Source organism: Huiozyma naganishii, chromosome 9 (assembly GCF_000348985.1).
Source record: "Huiozyma naganishii CBS 8797 chromosome 9, complete genome".
Classification (NCBI taxonomy): domain Eukaryota; kingdom Fungi; phylum Ascomycota; class Saccharomycetes; order Saccharomycetales; family Saccharomycetaceae; genus Huiozyma; species Huiozyma naganishii.
The window spans coordinates 409696-428473 of record NC_035930.1 but is presented as its reverse complement, the minus strand read 5'-3'; the positions used below and the strand labels follow the sequence as shown (position 1 = coordinate 428473).

At 44.6% G+C, this 18778-nt stretch overlaps 9 protein-coding genes across 9 annotated transcripts; 4 read left to right on the top strand and 5 right to left on the bottom strand.

Moving 5' to 3' along the window:
• Window positions 1-65: 65 nt before the first annotated feature.
• KNAG0I02170 (MCT family MFS transporter) lies at window positions 66-1973 on the bottom strand (the record flags this gene model as incomplete). The annotated part of the gene is made up of 1 exon (XM_022609899.1): window positions 66-1973. The coding sequence occupies one exon, from the start codon at window positions 1971-1973 to the stop codon at window positions 66-68; it is 1908 nt and encodes a 635-aa protein (XP_022466248.1).
• Window positions 1974-2359: 386 nt separating this feature from the next.
• Window positions 2360-4099, bottom strand: KNAG0I02165 (MCT family MFS transporter; the record flags this gene model as incomplete). The annotated part of the gene is made up of 1 exon (XM_022609898.1): window positions 2360-4099. The coding sequence occupies one exon, from the start codon at window positions 4097-4099 to the stop codon at window positions 2360-2362; it is 1740 nt and encodes a 579-aa protein (XP_022466247.1).
• A 436-nt stretch (window positions 4100-4535) lies between these two features.
• ESBP6 (Esbp6p) lies at window positions 4536-6371 on the bottom strand (the record flags this gene model as incomplete). The annotated part of the gene is made up of 1 exon (XM_022609895.1): window positions 4536-6371. One exon carries the CDS (start codon window positions 6369-6371, stop codon window positions 4536-4538), a length of 1836 nt encoding a protein of 611 aa, XP_022466246.1.
• Window positions 6372-6679: 308 nt separating this feature from the next.
• Window positions 6680-8167, top strand: NAF1 (RNA-binding snoRNP assembly protein; the record flags this gene model as incomplete). The annotated part of the gene is made up of 1 exon (XM_022609894.1): window positions 6680-8167. One exon carries the CDS (start codon window positions 6680-6682, stop codon window positions 8165-8167), a length of 1488 nt encoding a protein of 495 aa, XP_022466245.1.
• Window positions 8168-8355: 188 nt separating this feature from the next.
• NMA111 (Nma111p) lies at window positions 8356-11268 on the top strand (the record flags this gene model as incomplete). Its single annotated transcript, XM_022609893.1, has 1 exon — window positions 8356-11268. One exon carries the CDS (start codon window positions 8356-8358, stop codon window positions 11266-11268), a length of 2913 nt encoding a protein of 970 aa, XP_022466244.1.
• Window positions 11269-11521: 253 nt separating this feature from the next.
• On the bottom strand, window positions 11522-11800 carry MRP35 (mitochondrial 54S ribosomal protein bL35m; the record flags this gene model as incomplete). The annotated part of the gene is made up of 1 exon (XM_022609892.1): window positions 11522-11800. One exon carries the CDS (start codon window positions 11798-11800, stop codon window positions 11522-11524), a length of 279 nt encoding a protein of 92 aa, XP_022466243.1.
• Window positions 11801-12053: 253 nt separating this feature from the next.
• NCS2 (Ncs2p) lies at window positions 12054-13448 on the top strand (the record flags this gene model as incomplete). The annotated part of the gene is made up of 1 exon (XM_022609891.1): window positions 12054-13448. One exon carries the CDS (start codon window positions 12054-12056, stop codon window positions 13446-13448), a length of 1395 nt encoding a protein of 464 aa, XP_022466242.1.
• A 118-nt stretch (window positions 13449-13566) lies between these two features.
• DCP2 (decapping enzyme complex catalytic subunit) lies at window positions 13567-16314 on the bottom strand (the record flags this gene model as incomplete). The annotated part of the gene is made up of 1 exon (XM_022609890.1): window positions 13567-16314. One exon carries the CDS (start codon window positions 16312-16314, stop codon window positions 13567-13569), a length of 2748 nt encoding a protein of 915 aa, XP_022466241.1.
• A 759-nt stretch (window positions 16315-17073) lies between these two features.
• On the top strand, window positions 17074-18768 carry MLS1 (malate synthase MLS1; the record flags this gene model as incomplete). Its single annotated transcript, XM_022609889.1, has 1 exon — window positions 17074-18768. The coding sequence occupies one exon, from the start codon at window positions 17074-17076 to the stop codon at window positions 18766-18768; it is 1695 nt and encodes a 564-aa protein (XP_022466240.1).
• Window positions 18769-18778: the final 10 nt, after the last annotated feature.

Genomic DNA, 18778 nt, shown 5'->3' with positions numbered 1-18778 from the left:
TTATAAATTAGTGTAATGAATAGAAATGACTTGGTAGTTAGTTAGTGCCAGAAATCGTGGCATGATTATATTTTGGTGCGGTAAAACATTCTGCGAAAGTATTTTCTTGCCCCAGGTCCCAAGAGCCATTCGCATCTTTCCCTTTTCCTTTCTACTTTTTCTGTAGTGGTTGTCAATGACGCATTTGTTGAGGTTGCTGGTTCCAATTTATCCTTCAGAGTTGTATACTCTCCCACAGTTCTCTTATGGACTGAAAGCTCTCTCAACACCAAACTCAGCAGTAAAGCACCAACAAAGCAACAGCCTGTGAAAATTTGTGTGTGAAGATACGGATTTGATTTGCGGGATGGGTCAACCAAAGCTTGAGCAATCAGTTCGCAGGTTAGAAAGAGTCCAATGCCGGAATAGTTAACAAAAGCCCAGGCTGGCAAAAATTCGTGAGGAGCCACCATATCGGCAATCAACACAGTATTCATTACATTAGCAACACCAACACAACAGCCGACCATGATTGAGAAGAATATTAACTGAATGAAGCTATTTGCCGGGATCCAGAATGCAAACATAAAGATGCAAAGAACAAACGTTAAAATTGAGGTGACATTTATTCTCCCGAATCTGTCCCCAGCAAACCCGATGGACGGTCTACCAACAGTCTGTCCCGCATTCAGGATCGAAGTCAGTATGGAACCTTGATGTTGCGACATGCCACGAGCGACGGCATATGCTGAGAGCGTGAAAACCATCAAACAGTACGCAAAAATTGCCAAAACGAACCAGAATCCCACCAGGATTACTTGCGGCCTCCGAATGACATTGACGTCAAAGACCCTCCGGAATTCATTGAGTATTGCCTTTCTAGACCTAAACCCAACCGGTTTTACAGGAATTCTCTCCTTAACTAAAGCAATCGATACCATGACAGCACTTGTACAAGTGATGGCTAGCATTCTGTAACACCACCTTGTGTTACCATTATCTGAAATCATTTTGTTTGTCGCCAATCCAAAGGTTAATCCACCGAGTCCCGTTCCTAATAGTGATAGGCCCATGGACATCGCTCGCTTCTTTAAAAACCAGCCTGGAAGACAAGTTGTTGGTGGAATTGCAATTAATGCCAGTGATAACCCTATAAATACACCCTGAGAGACGTACAACTCCCACAGCTCTTTTGCAAATGAGGCCCAAAGGAAGCCCGTTAGCATAATGGCAGTCCCAACAAGCATCGTTTGTTTGATACCAATGATACGCATAGTTATCATGGAGAGTGGTGCCAACCCTTGGCCCAATGCGACTGGCAAGCCAGCAATCAATGCATAGTCGTATTTTGTAGCCCCCTTAAAGGTCCCATTAGACAGGAAAAACGACAAGAAGACTCCAAATGCAGCATTACACCCCCAAGTGTTGAACATTACCAAGAAGACAGAGAATACAACCACCCAGGCATAGCCCTTATCCGGCGGCAGTTCCAGTTGTCCCGTGGATTTATTCGTAAATACTTTCCGTAAAGTCTCTACGTCGCTAGCGTCGCTTCTATCTTCAAAAGCGTCCTTGATGGACTCTACATCGTACTCTTTTTTATTTGGATGGACGTGATTTCTCGTTGCCTCCACGTCCTCGTCACTGTCATGTGAAAAGTCATCGTCGTTCGTCTGGTATCGTATGGCATCACCCAAATCAAATCTTGACACCAGCAGTTCATTCAGCTGTTTTGGAGATGTGTCTTCCTCGGGCGCACCTTCTCCAGTAACAGTCTTCCATAAATGAGAGACACTTTTCAAGACCCCAGTGCCCAAAGAACCAGTCTGATTAAGCCCTTTAGAGTGGATGGACATACCCTCTACGTCGGAGTAAATTGACTGTACATTAGGAGCACTTTGATTTGAGTCCATGCTGTAAAGTTCAACGTCATTGCTTGCTCCAGCTTGTATACGGCCATCATTGGGATGACTCATTCTGTGATGTGTCTCCATTGTCCACTTCCGTAATACACAAAAATACTACTGGAAATAGGGCAAAGTATTATGCAATGATAGTTATCAGTTTCTCAACACAAAAATTGGTAACAACAGGAGCTTTCTTTAACGGTTACTCAACACGAAAACCACTTATCACAACTATCCTGCAAATATGTCATCTCTTCTTTTATATATGCAGATGATTATTGAAAAATTTCTTATCTGCAAGAGGAAGAAAACGAGACCCTTTCAGGTTATATGAGTCAGATCTCTGGGGCTGTTGCAACATTCCGCTGGGACGGGTACCACGAGCAGGAAGCCACGTAGGATGCTCCGTAGCATCTATATATATATATAGTTTTATAAGATTAGCTGTGCCCGGTATTGAGAGCTGCCTCAGTTTACGTATTGCATGGGAAAACGGCCCTTTTGAAATATGGCTGGATGCCATCCTGCAGAATCTTTTCGTATTTTACCTTCCTACTCTCTAAGTTCTTTTGTCTTTCGGAAACTTTGTCAAACTCTTTCGTGATTGAAGATGAGACGTCTATCTGGTCCATCACTTTTTGTAGCTTAGCTTTGGTTCTGACTCTAACAGAACGCTCTTTTAGCACCAAACTCAAAACAAAACTTGTGAAGAAACAGAACCCAGAAAAGATTTGGGTATGAATGTAAGGGTTTGATTTGCCCGGTTGGGTAAGCGCCTGTGCAATAAGCTCTACCACTAGAAGCGGACCAGTCCCTGTGAAAATCACAAACCCCCAGGTGGGTAGCACCTGCTCTGGTGGCATAATATCTGAGATGACGACAGAGTTCATAACATTGGAAACACCTACTGAGAACCCGCACATAAGAGCAAAGAATATCAGCTGTACAAAAGTGGTTGCAGGAATCCAAAATGCAAATGTGTAGACGGTCAACAGAAATGTATGCACTACAATTACGTTGTAACGGCCGTACCGGTCGCCAATCAGACCTATGGCGGGTCTCCCGACAGTTTGGCCAACGTTTAGCAGTGCAGTTAATATAGAGCCTTGGTGTTGGCTCATTCCACGCGCGACAGCGTATGATGCTAAAGTGTAAATCATCAACGAATAAGCAAAAATCCCTAAGTTAAACCAGGCGCAAATAAGAAGAACGGTGGGGAGCTTCATGATCTTGACATCTACATAATTCGAAGCAGCTTTTCTCATATTTTTTATACTTCTCAGTCCTGTCGGTTTTATTGGAATTCTCTCCCTTACTAGGACAATCGCAATCAAGGAAACCCCAGTACATGTAATCGCTAGCATTCTGTAGCACCATCTAGTGTCACCATAATCAGAAATCATTTTATTGGCCGCTAGTCCAAATGTAACACCACCTATACCGGTACCTAGCAACGATAGCCCCATGGACACTGCCCTTTTCTTCAAAAACCATCCTGGTAGACATGCCGCAGGGGGCATAGACACCAATGCCATCGAGATACCAATCATGACTCCCTGAGTCAGATATAGCTCCCATAAATGTGTAGCGAAAGACGCCCATAGGTACCCTGCGAGCATAATGACCGTGCCAATTAACATCGTTAGCTTGACTCCAATAACCCTCATCATCATCATTGATAAAGACGAGAGCCCTTGACACAATGCAACTGGCAAGCCAGCAATAATCGCGTAGTCGTACTTCGTGGCCCCGTCAAACGTGCCGTGTGACAAGAAGAACGATAGGAAGACCCCAAAGGCAGAGTTGCACCCCCATGTAATAAACATTGCCAGGAACACGGAAAGCACAACGACCCATCCATATCCTTTATCGAGAGGCAGTTCCAGCTCTCCGGTAGATTTGTTTGTGAATACTTTGTTTAGTGTGGTCGTATCATCTAGATCGTACGCTGCGGGAGAAGCGGCACTTTCAAGATCTGTCGTGTCTCTATCCCCTTGATATTCTGTCAACCGCAGGGCGTCCCCTATCTCAAACTGCGACTCTAGCAAATTATTTAACTCTTTGTTCCCATCTTGTAGTTTGTTTCCTCTAAAGCTTAACGCTGCTGCGACAGAGGATGAGACACTAACCACATTACTACTGCAATTGGATATACTCTCAGCATCAGTGTCACCTTTTTTCAGGTTCGTGTACACTGCACCTGCTTGTGGCATGGTATTGAGGAATGCTACAGTGTGTATTCTAATGGTATCTGTGTCCAAATCATATGCTTATCAAGTGACGACTAGGTTATATATATATTCATAAACATATGGCACCCAATGAGCCTTCAGTTCATAAATTTGTTACTGTCTTCCAGTTGCATCAGTACCAGATACACATATATATGTAGCCACACGGCAACGGTGACACATTCCAGCTCCGGGGTGTTTCACTGTTCGCGGTGCAGTCTGCCCGCGATAAGATATTGCAGCTTTCGCCTTTTTCCAGTTATCGCCGCACTGAGGAATATTTGCTAAAAGTGGTAAATTTTCCATTTTACCTGTTAATTGTGGCGCCAGCTCAGATGCCGTGTTCTGGTTCTAACCACCATGTGTGAGTCATCTCGTGTTTGACCAGTTGCGAAAGGGCAGGCTATACCACTATCCTTCATATCTTCATAGGGTACGATAGTCTCATAAAGTACCTCTTGATGCCTCCCCCCAGTAGGAAATTATACTTGATTTCACGTTTCTCAAGGGTGGACCAGTGCTCAGCAGATGAGTCACTGTCCGCTTCCTCGAATTGTTTATTGCCGATATGTTCTTGCATCTTCTTGTCGTTTTCTTGTCTTCTTCGATCCAGCTTCAAGCGAACAGCATACTCTCTTAGCACAAGGATCATGATCCACGCGGAGGAGAAGCACACACCAGCGAAGATCTGCGTGTGGAGGTACGGATTGGATACCCCCTGTTTTGTCAACGCTTGTGCAATAACCTCGCAACATAGCAATGCTGGGGACCCGCTGTAGTTAACAAACCCCCAAGCGGATAAGAATTCGTCCGGTTTGACCATGTCCGCGATCAAAACGGTATTCATGACGTTTGCCACGCCGACGCAAGAACCTACCATGATGGAGAACATGATCAACTGGAGGTACGTATGCGCTGGGATCCAGAAGGCAAACATGTATATACACAGTAGTGAGGTGAGAGCAATTGTCACGTTTGCTCTACCAAATCTGTCTCCCATGAGTCCCATAATTGGTCTGCCACATGCCTGCGCACCGTTTAAGATTGCAGTTAGGGAGGAACCCTGGTGTAAAGTCATACCTCGGGCAACTGCATACGACGCAAGAGTGAAAACCATCAAATTGTAAGCCAACAGCGCTAAAGTGAACCAGACTGCGATCAGTAGAACCTGTGGCTGTTTGATCACCTGCCAATTAAACATCTTCTTGACCTCTCTTTTTACTTTCTTTATTGACCGCAGCCCAACTGACTTGATTGGGTGTCTTTCCCTTACGAGTGAGATGGCAAACAAGACGGCACATGTGCACGTAATTGCCAGCATACGATAGCACCAGCGAGTGTTCCCCCTGTCAGCGATCATTTTTTCCGACGCTAGACCAAACGTAACACCACCAGCACCGGTACCAAACAGAGATAACCCCATTGAGACTGCTCTCTTCTTTAAGAACCACCCTGGGAGTACAGTCGTTGCTGGAGCAAAAATCAAAGATATGGATATGCCAATTAGTACTCCCTGTGTCAAGTAAAGCTCCCACAACCTTGTAGCAAATGATGCCAGTAGAAACCCTGCAAGCATTAGCATGCAGCCAAGAAACATTGTGGTACGTAGCCCAATGACTCTCATAATGATCATTGCAAAGGGGGAAAATCCTTGCCCCAATGCGACTGTCAACCCAGCGATCAAAGCGTAATCGTATTTCGAGGCACCTTCAAAAGTACCGTGAGATAAGAAAAAGGATAGGAACACACCAAACGCAGAGTTACAACCCCATGTGTTGAACATCACAAGAAATACAGACAGGACAACCACCCAGGCGTAGCCCTTATCGGGGGGTAAATCGACTACATTACCCTTCTCTTTGCTAGTAAACACTCGCTCCAGCGTCTCTCTTTTCCCCCCCGGGACCTCTGATGGCAGTTTTGTCACTTCATCAACGTGACTCTCCACCTCTTCTTGGTCAGAATCACTAGCGTTGTTTTGCTCCATTCTCAAGGCATCCCCTACATCGAACCGGCTCTCCAGTACTTTGTTCAAGTCATCCGAGGCTCTATCCCGTTCCGTCTGCTGGTTGTCGTCGCGCACCGCATCTATCACATCCGAAACCGTCATCGTAACGGTCCTGGCAAGACTCGCCACCCTCGAAACCTGCGACCACGAGTCAGACCTCTGGACGGGCGCCTCCCCACTTCTCGACCAGTACGAGTCCAAACTGCGTCCACTGCTCACGCTAGACATTGGCAGATCGCTGTTCATTGTGGATCTAGTTCATGGACCCTCCACCCCAAGCAGAACACCAAACGAACACCAAACGAACACCAAACGAACACCAAACGAACACCAAACGAACCCTCGAGCTGGCATAAGTGCGTTAACTGCTTCCCCAGGCGAAAGACGTCTTTTACCGCATCCGGACATTAAGTTTCCTCCACTTCGAGATCCACAAAAAGTGAAAAAATATCGCATTTTGGAAAATTTTAAGCGATGAGGTAGTGCTCTCTTACTAGATGTGTAGCTGTTTTGGGTGGTTTCTGTTTCTGTAAGGGCAGTGGACGTAAGCAGTGATGGATCTGTTCAGTAAGGCGTTGCAAGGTGTAGAGAATGTTGAAGAGGCGGACCTGCGGCTGCCTCCTGTGACGGATGACGGTAGTAACGGTGACTCTGCAGCGCAGAGTACAGTGAACAGTGAGGTTCCAGCAGGTGAGGGTGGGGCGGAGGAGCCACCAGCAGATCAGCCGCGTGAGGGTGCTGAGGTTGTCAGTGGGAAGGGGGAGGCTGCGGAGGTCTCGGTCGATGCTGCCTCTTCCGCAGACTCTGACAGCAGTAGTTCTGGATCGGACTCTGGGTCTGAGTCTGGGACTGGGTCTGATGCAGACGGCGCGGAGGAGGAAGATGTTCCCCTGGACGAGGAGGAGGACGAAGCTGACGGTGTTGCACCCATTCGGTCCAAACACGAAATTGCTGAGGAACCCGTAGAGGAGATCCCAGAAAACTATAAAATTGATGAAAATACCAGTATATTGGAAATTGGTGCCATAAAATCCATTTTGGATTCTAACATCATTATCCATGGTGCCCTCTCTGGTGAGAAGAGGGTTCTTAAGGAGGGGTCGATTCTTTGTCTTGGAGACAGGAACGTGATCGGATCACTCACTGAGGTGTTTGGACAACTGCATAATCCCTACTACAGAGTCAGAATTCCAGCAGAGAAGAAGGAGTTATTGGAGTCCTTGGGGGGAAAGATCGGGGAAAAGGCGTATATTGTCGTCCCGGATGCACACTGGGTGGACACTTTTGAATTGAAACGGATGAAAGGTACGGATGCGTCAAACGGGTTTGACGAAGAGCTGCCCGAGGATGAACAAGAGTTTTCGGATGATGAAATGGAGGCAAGAGCTAAGAAGGCCAAGAAGGATCAAAAGAAAAAGAGAAAACCTGCCGCAAGCGCGGGTGACAACGATCGCCATACTGCACCAAACAGAAATCAGACACCACAGTACAAGAAAATGAGGCCGCCAATAAATATGGTGAACCCTCAAAACAATTATAGATCAAGAAACTCTCGGGAGGGTGGCAAGGTAGACCATAATCCGCAGGCAAAAGAGCAGTTCGTGACTCAAGAAAGACCAGCACAACTGCCTGTTCCATCGCAACCACCAGTGCCGCAATCATATCCATATATTCCACAGCAGCAGCAACAGCATCATCAACCATATATGCAGTATGGTATGGCGCCAGCTCCTCCATTTCAACTACAACCGCAGATGATGCCGTACCCGCACCAACAGGGCATGTACATTCCACCACCTCATCAGCAACAACAATTTCCAAATATGCATTACAACGGCACTAATCCACAGATGATGCCTCAATCATCTCCAAACCCAGGAGCGCCGCAACAGAACATGGCTCAGATTTATCAACTGCATCAATTACTGCTGCAACAGCAACAAAATCAACAGAGGCAGCAGCCGTACCCATCAACTTTGAACCAACAGCAACAACAACAGCAAAATCAACAGCAAAATGGTGATAGCGATATTCCATACTAGATACACATTCATATAGAGCTAAGTGCAATCAGTCACCGTCTAGTTGCATCCTGATCTGCGATGACCCGTTTATAGCGATCAAAAAATTTTCAAGATTTTTAAATACTAATTCTCTTTGTAGCATAACCTTCAAGCACAGTGCAACTTCTTTCCCCACAAGCCCGATTCCACCAAACCACGCGCGCAACATGACGGTTATGAAGAGAGTATTATCAGATAGGCCGGAGGCTGAACTCTCCCCAAAGAGACCTCACAGCGATGTTGAGGACATTGTTATAGATGGCAATGGAAACATTTGTGCGGAATCAGAAAATTACATAAGATGGCAAAATACCATCTCGAAAGTGGTGAAGTCTGTTGTATCGATCCACTTTGCACAAGTCACGCCGTTTGACTGCGACCCGGCACTAGTATCTGAAGCGACGGGGTTCGTTGTGGACGCAAAGTTGGGCATTATCTTGACCAATAGACATGTCGTCGGCCCAGGTCCGTTCGTTGGCTACGTGGTATTCGACAACCACGAGGAGTGTGATGTCATCCCGATTTATAGAGATCCAGTTCACGATTTTGGTTTCTTAAAATTTGATCCAAACCAGATAAAGTACAGCGATATACAAGCTTTAGAGTTGAAACCAGATCTGGCTAAAGTAGGATGCGAAATTAGAGTTGTCGGTAACGATGCCGGTGAGAAGTTGAGTATTCTTTCTGGGTTTATCAGTAGATTAGATAGGAATGCACCCGATTATGGTGAGTTGACGTACAACGATTTTAACACGGAATATATCCAGGCTGCAGCATCTGCGTCTGGTGGGTCCAGTGGTTCGCCCGTTGTTACTATAGATGGGTACGCGACAGCTTTACAAGCAGGTGGTTCTACTGAAGCTTCGACGGATTTCTTTTTACCGTTGAATAGAATTTTAAGAGCACTACAGTGCGTTCAAGCAGGTAAACCGATCTCTAGAGGTACTATCCAAGTACAGTGGTTGTTGAAACCTTATGATGAATGTAGAAGGCTGGGGTTAACCTCTGAAAGCGAGGCAACAGCGAGACAAATGTTCCCAGACAAAATAGGTCTGTTGGTAGCAGAAATTGTTTTGAAGAACGGTCCAGCCTATACGCAGATCAAGGAAGGGGATATTTTGATATCACTCAATGATCAATTAATATCATCATTTGTTCAGGTCGATGATATATTTGATAATAGTGTTGATGAGACTGTTGAGCTTGTCATTCAACGTAGCGGGGTTGATATCAATGTTACTATTAAGATACAGGATTTGCATTCCATCACCCCAGATCGTTACGTTGAGGTATGTGGGGCAACATTCAACGATATGTCCTATCAAATGGCAAGATGTTACGCTTTGCCAGTGAAGGGTGTATTTTTGAGTTGTGCAACGGGATCGTTTAACTTTGATTCTAAGGAAAAGGTGGGATGGGTGATAGATGCAGTTAATAACAAGGAAACCCCAGATTTAGATACCTTTATCAATGTGATGAAGGAAATACCAGATCGCAAGCGTGTGACTATAAAGTATCATCACATGACAGACCACCACTCTCCATTGGTAACATCGATATACATTGATCGTCATTGGTGTAGTGAGTTCAGGATATACGAGAGAAACGATACTACTGGTTTGTGGGATTATAGGAACATTTGCGAGCCATTGCCCGCTGAGCCCTTGAAACCACAAAAAGCAAGGTTTATTGATATCCCAACGGAAAATGAGAGCCTACGTCAACTTTCCCACTCTTTATGCATTGTCAGCACAGTTTCACCTATCCCAGTAGACTCTTTGCTTCCTGAGACTTTGATGACGTCCGGTTTGATTATCGACAGTGACAATGGCTACGTTATTGTATCGAGAAGAATTGTGCCCCATGACTGCCTAGACTGTTTTGTGACCATTGCAGACTCTGTTGTTATCCCAGCTAGTGTGGAATTTTTGCATCCAACCCAGAACTACGCGATTGTGAAATACGATCCGTCTTTGGTGCTCGCAGATACAGTCACCCCAAAGCTCTCCGAAAAGAAGGTTAATCGTGGTGATAAACTTCAGTTCATTGGGCTAACGCAAAATAATAGAATTGTTACGTCTGAAACTATTGTTACAGATATTTCTTCGATCAGTATCCCAAGTAACTTGATACCAAGATACAGGGCCACCAATTTAGAAGCAATATCGATCGATTGTAATGTGAGCAATAGGTGTAACTCCGGTATTCTGACAGATTCTGACGGTACGGTGAGAGCGTTGTGGTTATCATTCCTGGGTGAAAGACAAGAAAACAAAGAAAAAATATACTTGATGGGTTTAGATGTCGTCACAATTAAAAACGTCCTGGACATCATGAAGACGGGCAATAGACCACAGGTGAACATTGTGGATGCAGAGTTTGGTTCGATCTCCATTCTAAACGCAAGAATTAGAGGTGTCCCAGATGAGTGGATCGAAAGAATGGAGGATGAGAGTGACAATCGTTTACAGTTTATGACTGTATCCAGAGTCTCGTGTACGGAAGATTCTGAAAAGCTTGAACCTGGTGATGTTATTCTTTCCGTTAATGAAACCCTGGTCACGGAGATGGGCCAACTGGATGGTGTTACAGCACCTTGCACTGAAATCAGCGAACCTCCGCTACTACAGTTCAAAGTTGTTCGAGACGGTTCCATTGTCGATTTGGGAATCAAGACTGTCAATGTCCAAGAGACTGATAGAATCATTATCTTTGCTGGCTGCATTTTGCAAGAACCACACCATGCAGTTGGTCAGGCCATGATTAATATGCCAAAGGGTGTTTACTGTGTCTTCAGGGGTGAATCGTCGCCAGGCATTCAATACGGTATCTCTTCCACCAACTTCATTACACATGTTAATGAAGTCGAAACTCCAGATTTGGACGCTTTCCTAAAGACTGTCAAAGAGATCCCAGACAACAGCTACTGTAAAATAAGATTGATGACATATGATAATGTTCCCTTTGCCATATCTTTGAAAACCAACTACCATTATTTCCCAACGGCAGAACTCAGAAGAGATCATGAGACGAGGAAATGGATTGAAAGTGAATACAACCATACAAAAAGTGTTGATTAGTGAGCTGCAGTGGCGACCTCTTCTCAGTCATAGACAATCAGAGTGTTTGGCGAAGACCAGAACTCTATCCATTTGATTTTTTTTCTGGTTGCTCCCCCATATTTTATCTTTGATACAACTTGATAGATCTGTTTGTTTATTTGTGCATTTTTATATATAAATTATCAAATGAATAATATTATCTAGCGTTTTTTTAGTATGTTATTCCCTATGTGCAAGAAAAGACGCCTAGCTCAAGAAGAAGAGAGCTTAACTAATGATATGGCAACAACTTTTTCAATCGTTTGATTTGACTCTGATGTGCCTCCGTCCTCCCCGTTAATGCCTTCAATCCTCGTTGCGACCACCCGCAGTTACCATGTTTTCTGCCGGATATGCCTCTTTTGAAACCATTTGCATTCTTCCTCCACCTTTTGGCAGCACCTTTATGCGTTTTCATCAAGCTCCGTGTTACAATCATGCTAGCAGAGGGAATTTTCCACGCAGCAAAACCATTCTTAAACAGGGGACTAAGCGCTGATAGGAACGACATCTTTTGCCAATTCCGGTACCGAGTGTACCCTCGATCCAAAACCCATCAACATCTCTTACAAGTTCTTGACTGTGTCCTCACAAATTGAAAGTTGAAATCGAGGGAGAGTTCATCCAGAACCCTAACAAGCCCTAATTTGATGGAATAATTGGAAAATTTGAAAAATTCCGAATATTTCAAAATTGTATTACTAAACTACTGGCAGCTCATCGGTAGCTGATCGTTGGGAGGTTACTGCTCTAATCCTGTGCTCATGACGGCGATGAAACTGTGTGCAAGGTGTAAATCAGAGCGTGCGACTGTTGAGTCGCGAAAGGAGCCTTTTTGTAGCGAATGTTTCACCAAATTTGTTAGTTTGAAGCAAAGGAAACGGATGATGGGCGATGACTACTACCGTGACTGTTTTAAAGTGTCATACGGGCCAAATAATGGGGAGGATTCTAAGACGCTTGCATTGTTGGTTTTTGATTTTGATAGTTCGTCGATTGTTGCACTTGACGTCATTTGTCAAGTTTTAAGAGAGCAAAAAAGGCAGCACAGAGGGAAAACTGGGTTCAGAGTAAACGCACTCGCTGTTGTGGAGAATGCTACAGAATTGGCCGAAAGGAATAAGATGTGGTCATCTTTGAAAAAAAGCGAGAGATACAGTGACGGCGTCCTTGATGATGTTGAATTGTATTTACTAGACGTCAATCAGTTTTTCGAAACTTCAGAATTAAAACAGATTGTTTTGCATAACGAGGATTTTATTGCGATGTGTAGTGACGCAAATGAATCCAACTATACCTTGGACGGGTTTTTGAATTTGTGTCCGAACAGGAACACCAGAGAAGAGTTTTCCACGTACATTAAAAGAAGCATGATCAAGAAATTTGCATATCAAAAAGATGCCAAAGTTATAATATGGGGCTATTCGATGACAAAACTGGCAGATGAGATATTGGGGCTTGTTGTAAAGGGTAAGGGCGCAGATGTCTCTCAACTGCTGAATAACGAGTGCTTTGATGCGGACTTTAATAATGAATTCAAGAACCTACACCCATTGAAGGATATCCTGCAGGCCGAGCTAGATGCATTTTGTTTAGTTACAGGGCTCGATCAATACCTTTTGAAGTGTGAACTTTATAGCACATTGATTCTAGACGAACATGGATCTAAGGAGGATTCAAAAAAAAATGTCAATTCCATGATTGTGAGGAACATGACAATGAATGAATTGATCAGTAAATATTTTGAGGATCTTGATAACGAGTACTCGAATATTGTGGCCACGGTTCTAAGAACTGGCGATAAATTAGAGTCGCCAGTAAGACTGTTAGATGGTAATGCACCAAAGAAATGTACACTTTGCGATCAAGTTATTTATACCGATCCCTCGAGCTGGCTGAGATCGATTGCTGTAACTAAAGGGCAGCCCGTTACCACTGAAGAGGAACAAAAAAACTACGATCTTTGGAAAGACTCAAAAGTTGGCGAAGAGACAACGGATTATTTGGATCTGAGGAATAGAGTTTGGAAAGAGAAAGACGAGACTCCGTTATGTTACGGTTGTATTATTAGTCTGAACGGTATAAAACAGAAAAACGTTATATGGCCTAAAAATGACGATGAGGAGTTGCAGAGTATTCTTGCTGATTATGAGCTGTAAGTTCCGGGTATTTAATAGAAATGTAACTCTAATACTGTTCGATCGCTTATTTATTCAACAAGTTTTGATATTACAAATCATACATGTATACATATATAACTGAATTTTCATTACATCATTATTTCCCATGTAAAATATTAAGTAACTCATTCGACGCACTCTTGTCTGTTTTCTCTGCAGAACTCTGAGAAGTGGGCTTCTTTAGTAGGTTCAACAAGTCAGTAGCGCCCGACTGGGTAGATTGAACAGATGCACGGGACGACAAATTGTTCGAAAATCTTGATGTCATGCCATTAATTGCACTGGCATCCATGCTAGTAGCAGTGGGTACTGCGGGTTTGTTCCCCAAAACCCCAAAGAGGTCTTGACCTGGAATTGAAGCTTCGACCGATTCAAAGGAGGAGGATAACCCTTCCGTTGGGAGACGTGTCGTGTCATTCACTGATTGGAATGGGGTGCTGGTGTGATATGGTGCTCGATCCTTCGATGGACCTTTCAAAAGCGAAAGAAGCTCCCCAGATTCAGATGACTGTGAATACTGTTGACCAGTCGAAGGCCTTTCAGATTTTGTAGGGTTTTTCAGCATGTCTAATAATGTATGTCCGGAATCTTTCTCGGACTGTGGGGCCGGGTGGTTACCCTTGATTATGTTTAGCAGTTCGTTGTTAGATGTCGTTGTTGGGTGTGATGCTGAGGGTGCTTCCCCCTTCTTCTCTGAGTGCCTCCTCAACATATTCAATAGTTCGTTGTTTGTGGTATCAACTTTATCTTCATCAATGATCGCTTCCTCATCGACGGTTATATTGTCCTGTGATGCAGGGAAAGCCGTCTTCGGCTTGATTACGTCATCCAACTTCTCCCCGCGCTTCAGAAGCTTGAATTTTGGTTTGGGTAAGCTTGTTGGCGCAGCTGGTTGAGGAGAAACATTGGTGCTATGTAATTTGCTACCATTGATAGATCTCACACTCTCGCTAATGTGATCGTTGTGGGGAACCTCCCCATTCTTAAACGCATTTTCCTTTAAAATATCCTTTGAGATGATGGGGTCGTTCAGGTTGTTTTGGTTTAATGCTTCTAATTCGACTTCTTCAATGTCAGACTCGCTCATTCCACCATTACCGTCCGTGGCAGATTCAAAGTCGGAACTAGACCCTGAAGAATCTTCGAAATTGCTGTAATTATCAGCAGGTGTTGTATAATGGGAAGACTGTGGTAGGGCAGATGTATAAGAGGGGGACTCCTTTGCAACCTGTTCCTCTTCCACCTCGTCCTCCTCGTCAGAGGACCCAACCTCGAAATCTTCGTAATTATCAATATTGTCGTTTGACACTGGCTCGCTGGTGTGTTGAGGAGCAAGCAATGGTTCTGGTTGGTGTTGCGGTGGTGAGTTCTTTTCTGGGAAATGCGCAGTTGCTTGAGGGCTATTGTCTGTAGAATAATTTTGTTCTGTAGCTTTACTATGAAGAATGCTTAGTAAGACCCTGGAGTCATTGGATAGCTTATCCTTCAAGTCAGCACTGTCATTTCTCTGTGATTCTTTTTCAGCGGAGGTAGGTTTGGACTTTTGAGTCAACAAACTCAGCAATTCCTTTGAGTTTTGATTTTGCCCGGAGACAGCTAGTGATGGTTTCGAAAGTGAGCTGACGTTTGGTGTGGAAGGAACTGTAGTTAATTTTGGTGGAGGGAAAGTGCTGTTCACACTAGCTTGTTGTTGTAGTGCAATCGGTGGGTTCATCATAAACATTTGTGGGACCGCGGTTGGAAGCACCCCGTTAGAGAATGGGAATGGCGCAAAAGGTTGGAACCCCATAGCCCTAATAGTACTCTGTTGTGCTTGTGGAAATATTGGAGGATATTGGCCAGCTGGATATTGGCCGATCACTGTGTTATTATACAATGGCGTGTTACTCTGTTCTGCGGAGTCTGGGGGGCTAGCTGTTGCTGGCGCCTTAATACTAGTATTTTGTTGTTCAGAGGGATTTATAGTTTGATCCGTGTTCCCGTTCGATTGAACTGCTGAATGCAACATGTTTAGTAGGTCTCTCCCCGGATCAATTTCGGCCTTTTTGTTGATACCGAGCAACAACTTCAATTGTTCTTCAGCAAACTGTTTCAGTTGGTCGTCGTTCTTTATTTGTCTCTGTTGTCTGACCCAGATAGACAAGGATCTAATCATCGAATTGATAAGGTAGAATTTGTACTGGTTACCACCATGAGATTTGTTGACCATCTTGGTAACTTTCTTGAAATCAAACCATTGAATCTTGTCAATTTCATTTCTCACTTTGGGTTTAAAGGGGAAATCCTCAGGGACAGCTTTGATGATATATATTTTGTAATTTTTCCCCGAGATTGTCCTCTCAACAAATTGATCTGCGTCAATATACGTAGTCAAATCGAATCCGATCTCTTCATCAACTTCACGAATGCAACAATCCACATCATCCTCATCTTTCGAAATCTTCCCTCTTGGGAAGGACCACGAGTCCGATTCTGTACCCTTCACAAGCAACATTTTATTCAGATCCGCATTGAACAGCGCAGCACCCCTTACTGGGATAGTCTTTTTATATTTGGAAAACTTGACCAACGCCTCGTCAGCCTTAATATCCCACTTCCAAATCAGGGGGCACAGCTTGATAAACAATTGTGACAGAGACTTAATCTTCATTGAGGGTAAATTGGGATTCATTATCCTAACAAAATCAGTGTAAAACCATGACGCCTCCTCGAAGTGGAACAGTTCTCTCTCGACACTGGAGAGGTCCTCTGGCGGGCAGTTAATAATAAACCGCACTAGCAAATCTTCAAGCACCCTGTCCAACGACGTGATATTTTCCAATCCGGGTCGTAGTGGCAATGACATGACGTAATTATAATTTGGTGGGTTTGTCTTCTATATATATATATCTGGAACACTTCCGGATCTTGCTGTGTTGTTCTGTGTTTATTTTTTCTTCTTTACCACTTTCTATAATGTTAAAGTTGAAATTGGAGTGGGGTTAGCGTCTTAAGGGCTGTATAGTTGGCTTCTAATCTGGAATGAATTAAGTGCTTCCCAACGGTACTATGCTGAAACCGAGCACAACGCTCGTTCTACAAAAACAAAAAAATCTGCTTTCAGGGAAAAAAAAATAAAAAAAAAAGCGGTGACCGGGTGACCCCAGAACAAGCCCTAACTTGAAATGTCAATGGCAAGCCCTAATCAAGCCCTAATCAAGCCCTAGGGTTCTGCCCAAACCCTAATTCCGAACTCCGTTTTCGGCTCCGATTTTCCGGGTTTCAAACTCCGAGAAATCGCTCTTCTCAGATTCCCAATTCCTCCATCTGGCCGAGAGTGTCTCTCTCTTTGAAACTCGAAGAGGTCACACTTAACGCAAACAGTACGCTAACTCAGTATTGGATATAGATGAAGCTCGAGAACATGGCGAGGCCTCCCTCCATCAGAGCGAGGGTAGAGGTGATTGTAGTTGAAAAAAAACGTATATAAAGGGGAGGGGATGCTATAATGGTTAATGGTTAAAGGTTCCTGATTATACAATTTGTTTCCCCCATTTGTTTCCCCCATTTGGTTTCTCCTTGTGACTAATAACCGTAGGTTAAGATACGTAGACAAGTGGGCACTATGGTTAGAAAAAATTTGAAGAACGTTGTTTTGAAGGTCAATGTGGATACGACTCCACTCTTTGCACCTTCTACTACTACGCCAAAGAGTATCCTCACGAGGGAAGCTTTGGAGTTTGTTGTTTTGTTGCACAGGACTTTCAATGGTAGACGTAAAGAATTGCTAGAGAGAAGACAGACCGTTCAGAAGGGGTTGGATTCTGGAGAGTACAAATTCGGGTTTTTACCAGAAACTGAAGTTGTGAGAAAGAACCCGGCTTGGAGAGGTGCTATCCCAGCACCTGGTTTAATTAACAGATCCTGTGAGATTACAGGTCCGCCATTGAGAAATATGCTGGTCAACGCGTTGAACTCGGATGTTAACACTTACATGACCGATTTCGAGGATTCGTTGTCCCCCACATGGCAAAACATCATTTACGGTCAAGTTAACCTGTACGACGCGATAAGAGGCCAAATCGATTTCACAACGGCCAAGGGGAAATCTTACAAGTTGAAGCACTCGGAGCTGACTCACTTGCCCACCCTCATTGTGAGACCAAGAGGCTGGCACCTTTTGGAGAAACATTTGTACGTCGATGATGAACCAATCAGCGCCTCGATCTTCGATTTTGGTCTGTATTTCTTCCACAACGCACAGAAGTTGCTTGACCTTGGGCTGGGCCCATACTTCTACTTGCCCAAGATGGAACACCATTTGGAGGCTAGATTGTGGAACGATATCTTCAATGTCGCTCAGGACTACTTGAACATTCCAAGGGGCACCATTAGAGCCACCGTGCTTATTGAAACATTGCCAGCGGCTTTCCAAATGGAGGAGATTATTTACGAGTTGAGAGACCACTCGAGTGGGTTGAACTGTGGCCGTTGGGATTACATCTTCTCGACGATCAAAAGACTCAGAAACATGCCACAACATGTGCTGCCAGACAGAGACCAGGTCACAATGACCTCACCATTCATGGACGCCTACGTGAAGTTGCTGATCAACACGTGTCACCGTAGAGGTGTGCACGCTATGGGCGGTATGGCTGCTCATATCCCAATCAAGGACGACGCCAAGGCAAACGAGGTCGCAATGACCAAAGTGCGCACCGATAAGATCAGAGAGTTGACCAACGGACACGACGGGTCCTGGATCGCCCACCCTGCCCTGGCCGTGATCTGTAACGAGGTTTTCATCAACATGGGCACACCTAACCAAATCTATAACGTCCCAAGCTTGGACGAATTCAAAGTCGAGAACTTGACAAACACTAACGTCGAAGGTGGGAAAGTCACGCTGAGTGGGATCAGACAGAACCTGGACATTGGGTTGCAGTATATGGAGGCATGGTTGAGAGGGTCCGGGTGTGTCCCAATCAATTACCTGATGGAGGACGCTGCCACGGCAGAGGTGTCCCGTTGTCAACTGTACCAGTGGGTGACACACGGGTCAATCTTGAGTGACACTGGTGAGAAGGTGACCCCAGCACTGACCTCCAAGATCCTGCAAGAGCAAGTCGAGAAGTTGAAAAAACAGAGTCCAGTGGGTGCGAACAACAAGTTCGACGTCGCTGCGAAGTACTTCCTCCCAGAGATAACGGGGAAAAACTTCAGCGAGTTCCTAACCAGTCTACTGTACGACGAGATTGTGACCGTCAACGCCACCAACAACGACTACATATCCAGTTTCACCGAACAGAGCAAGTTGTAACGAGGGAAGA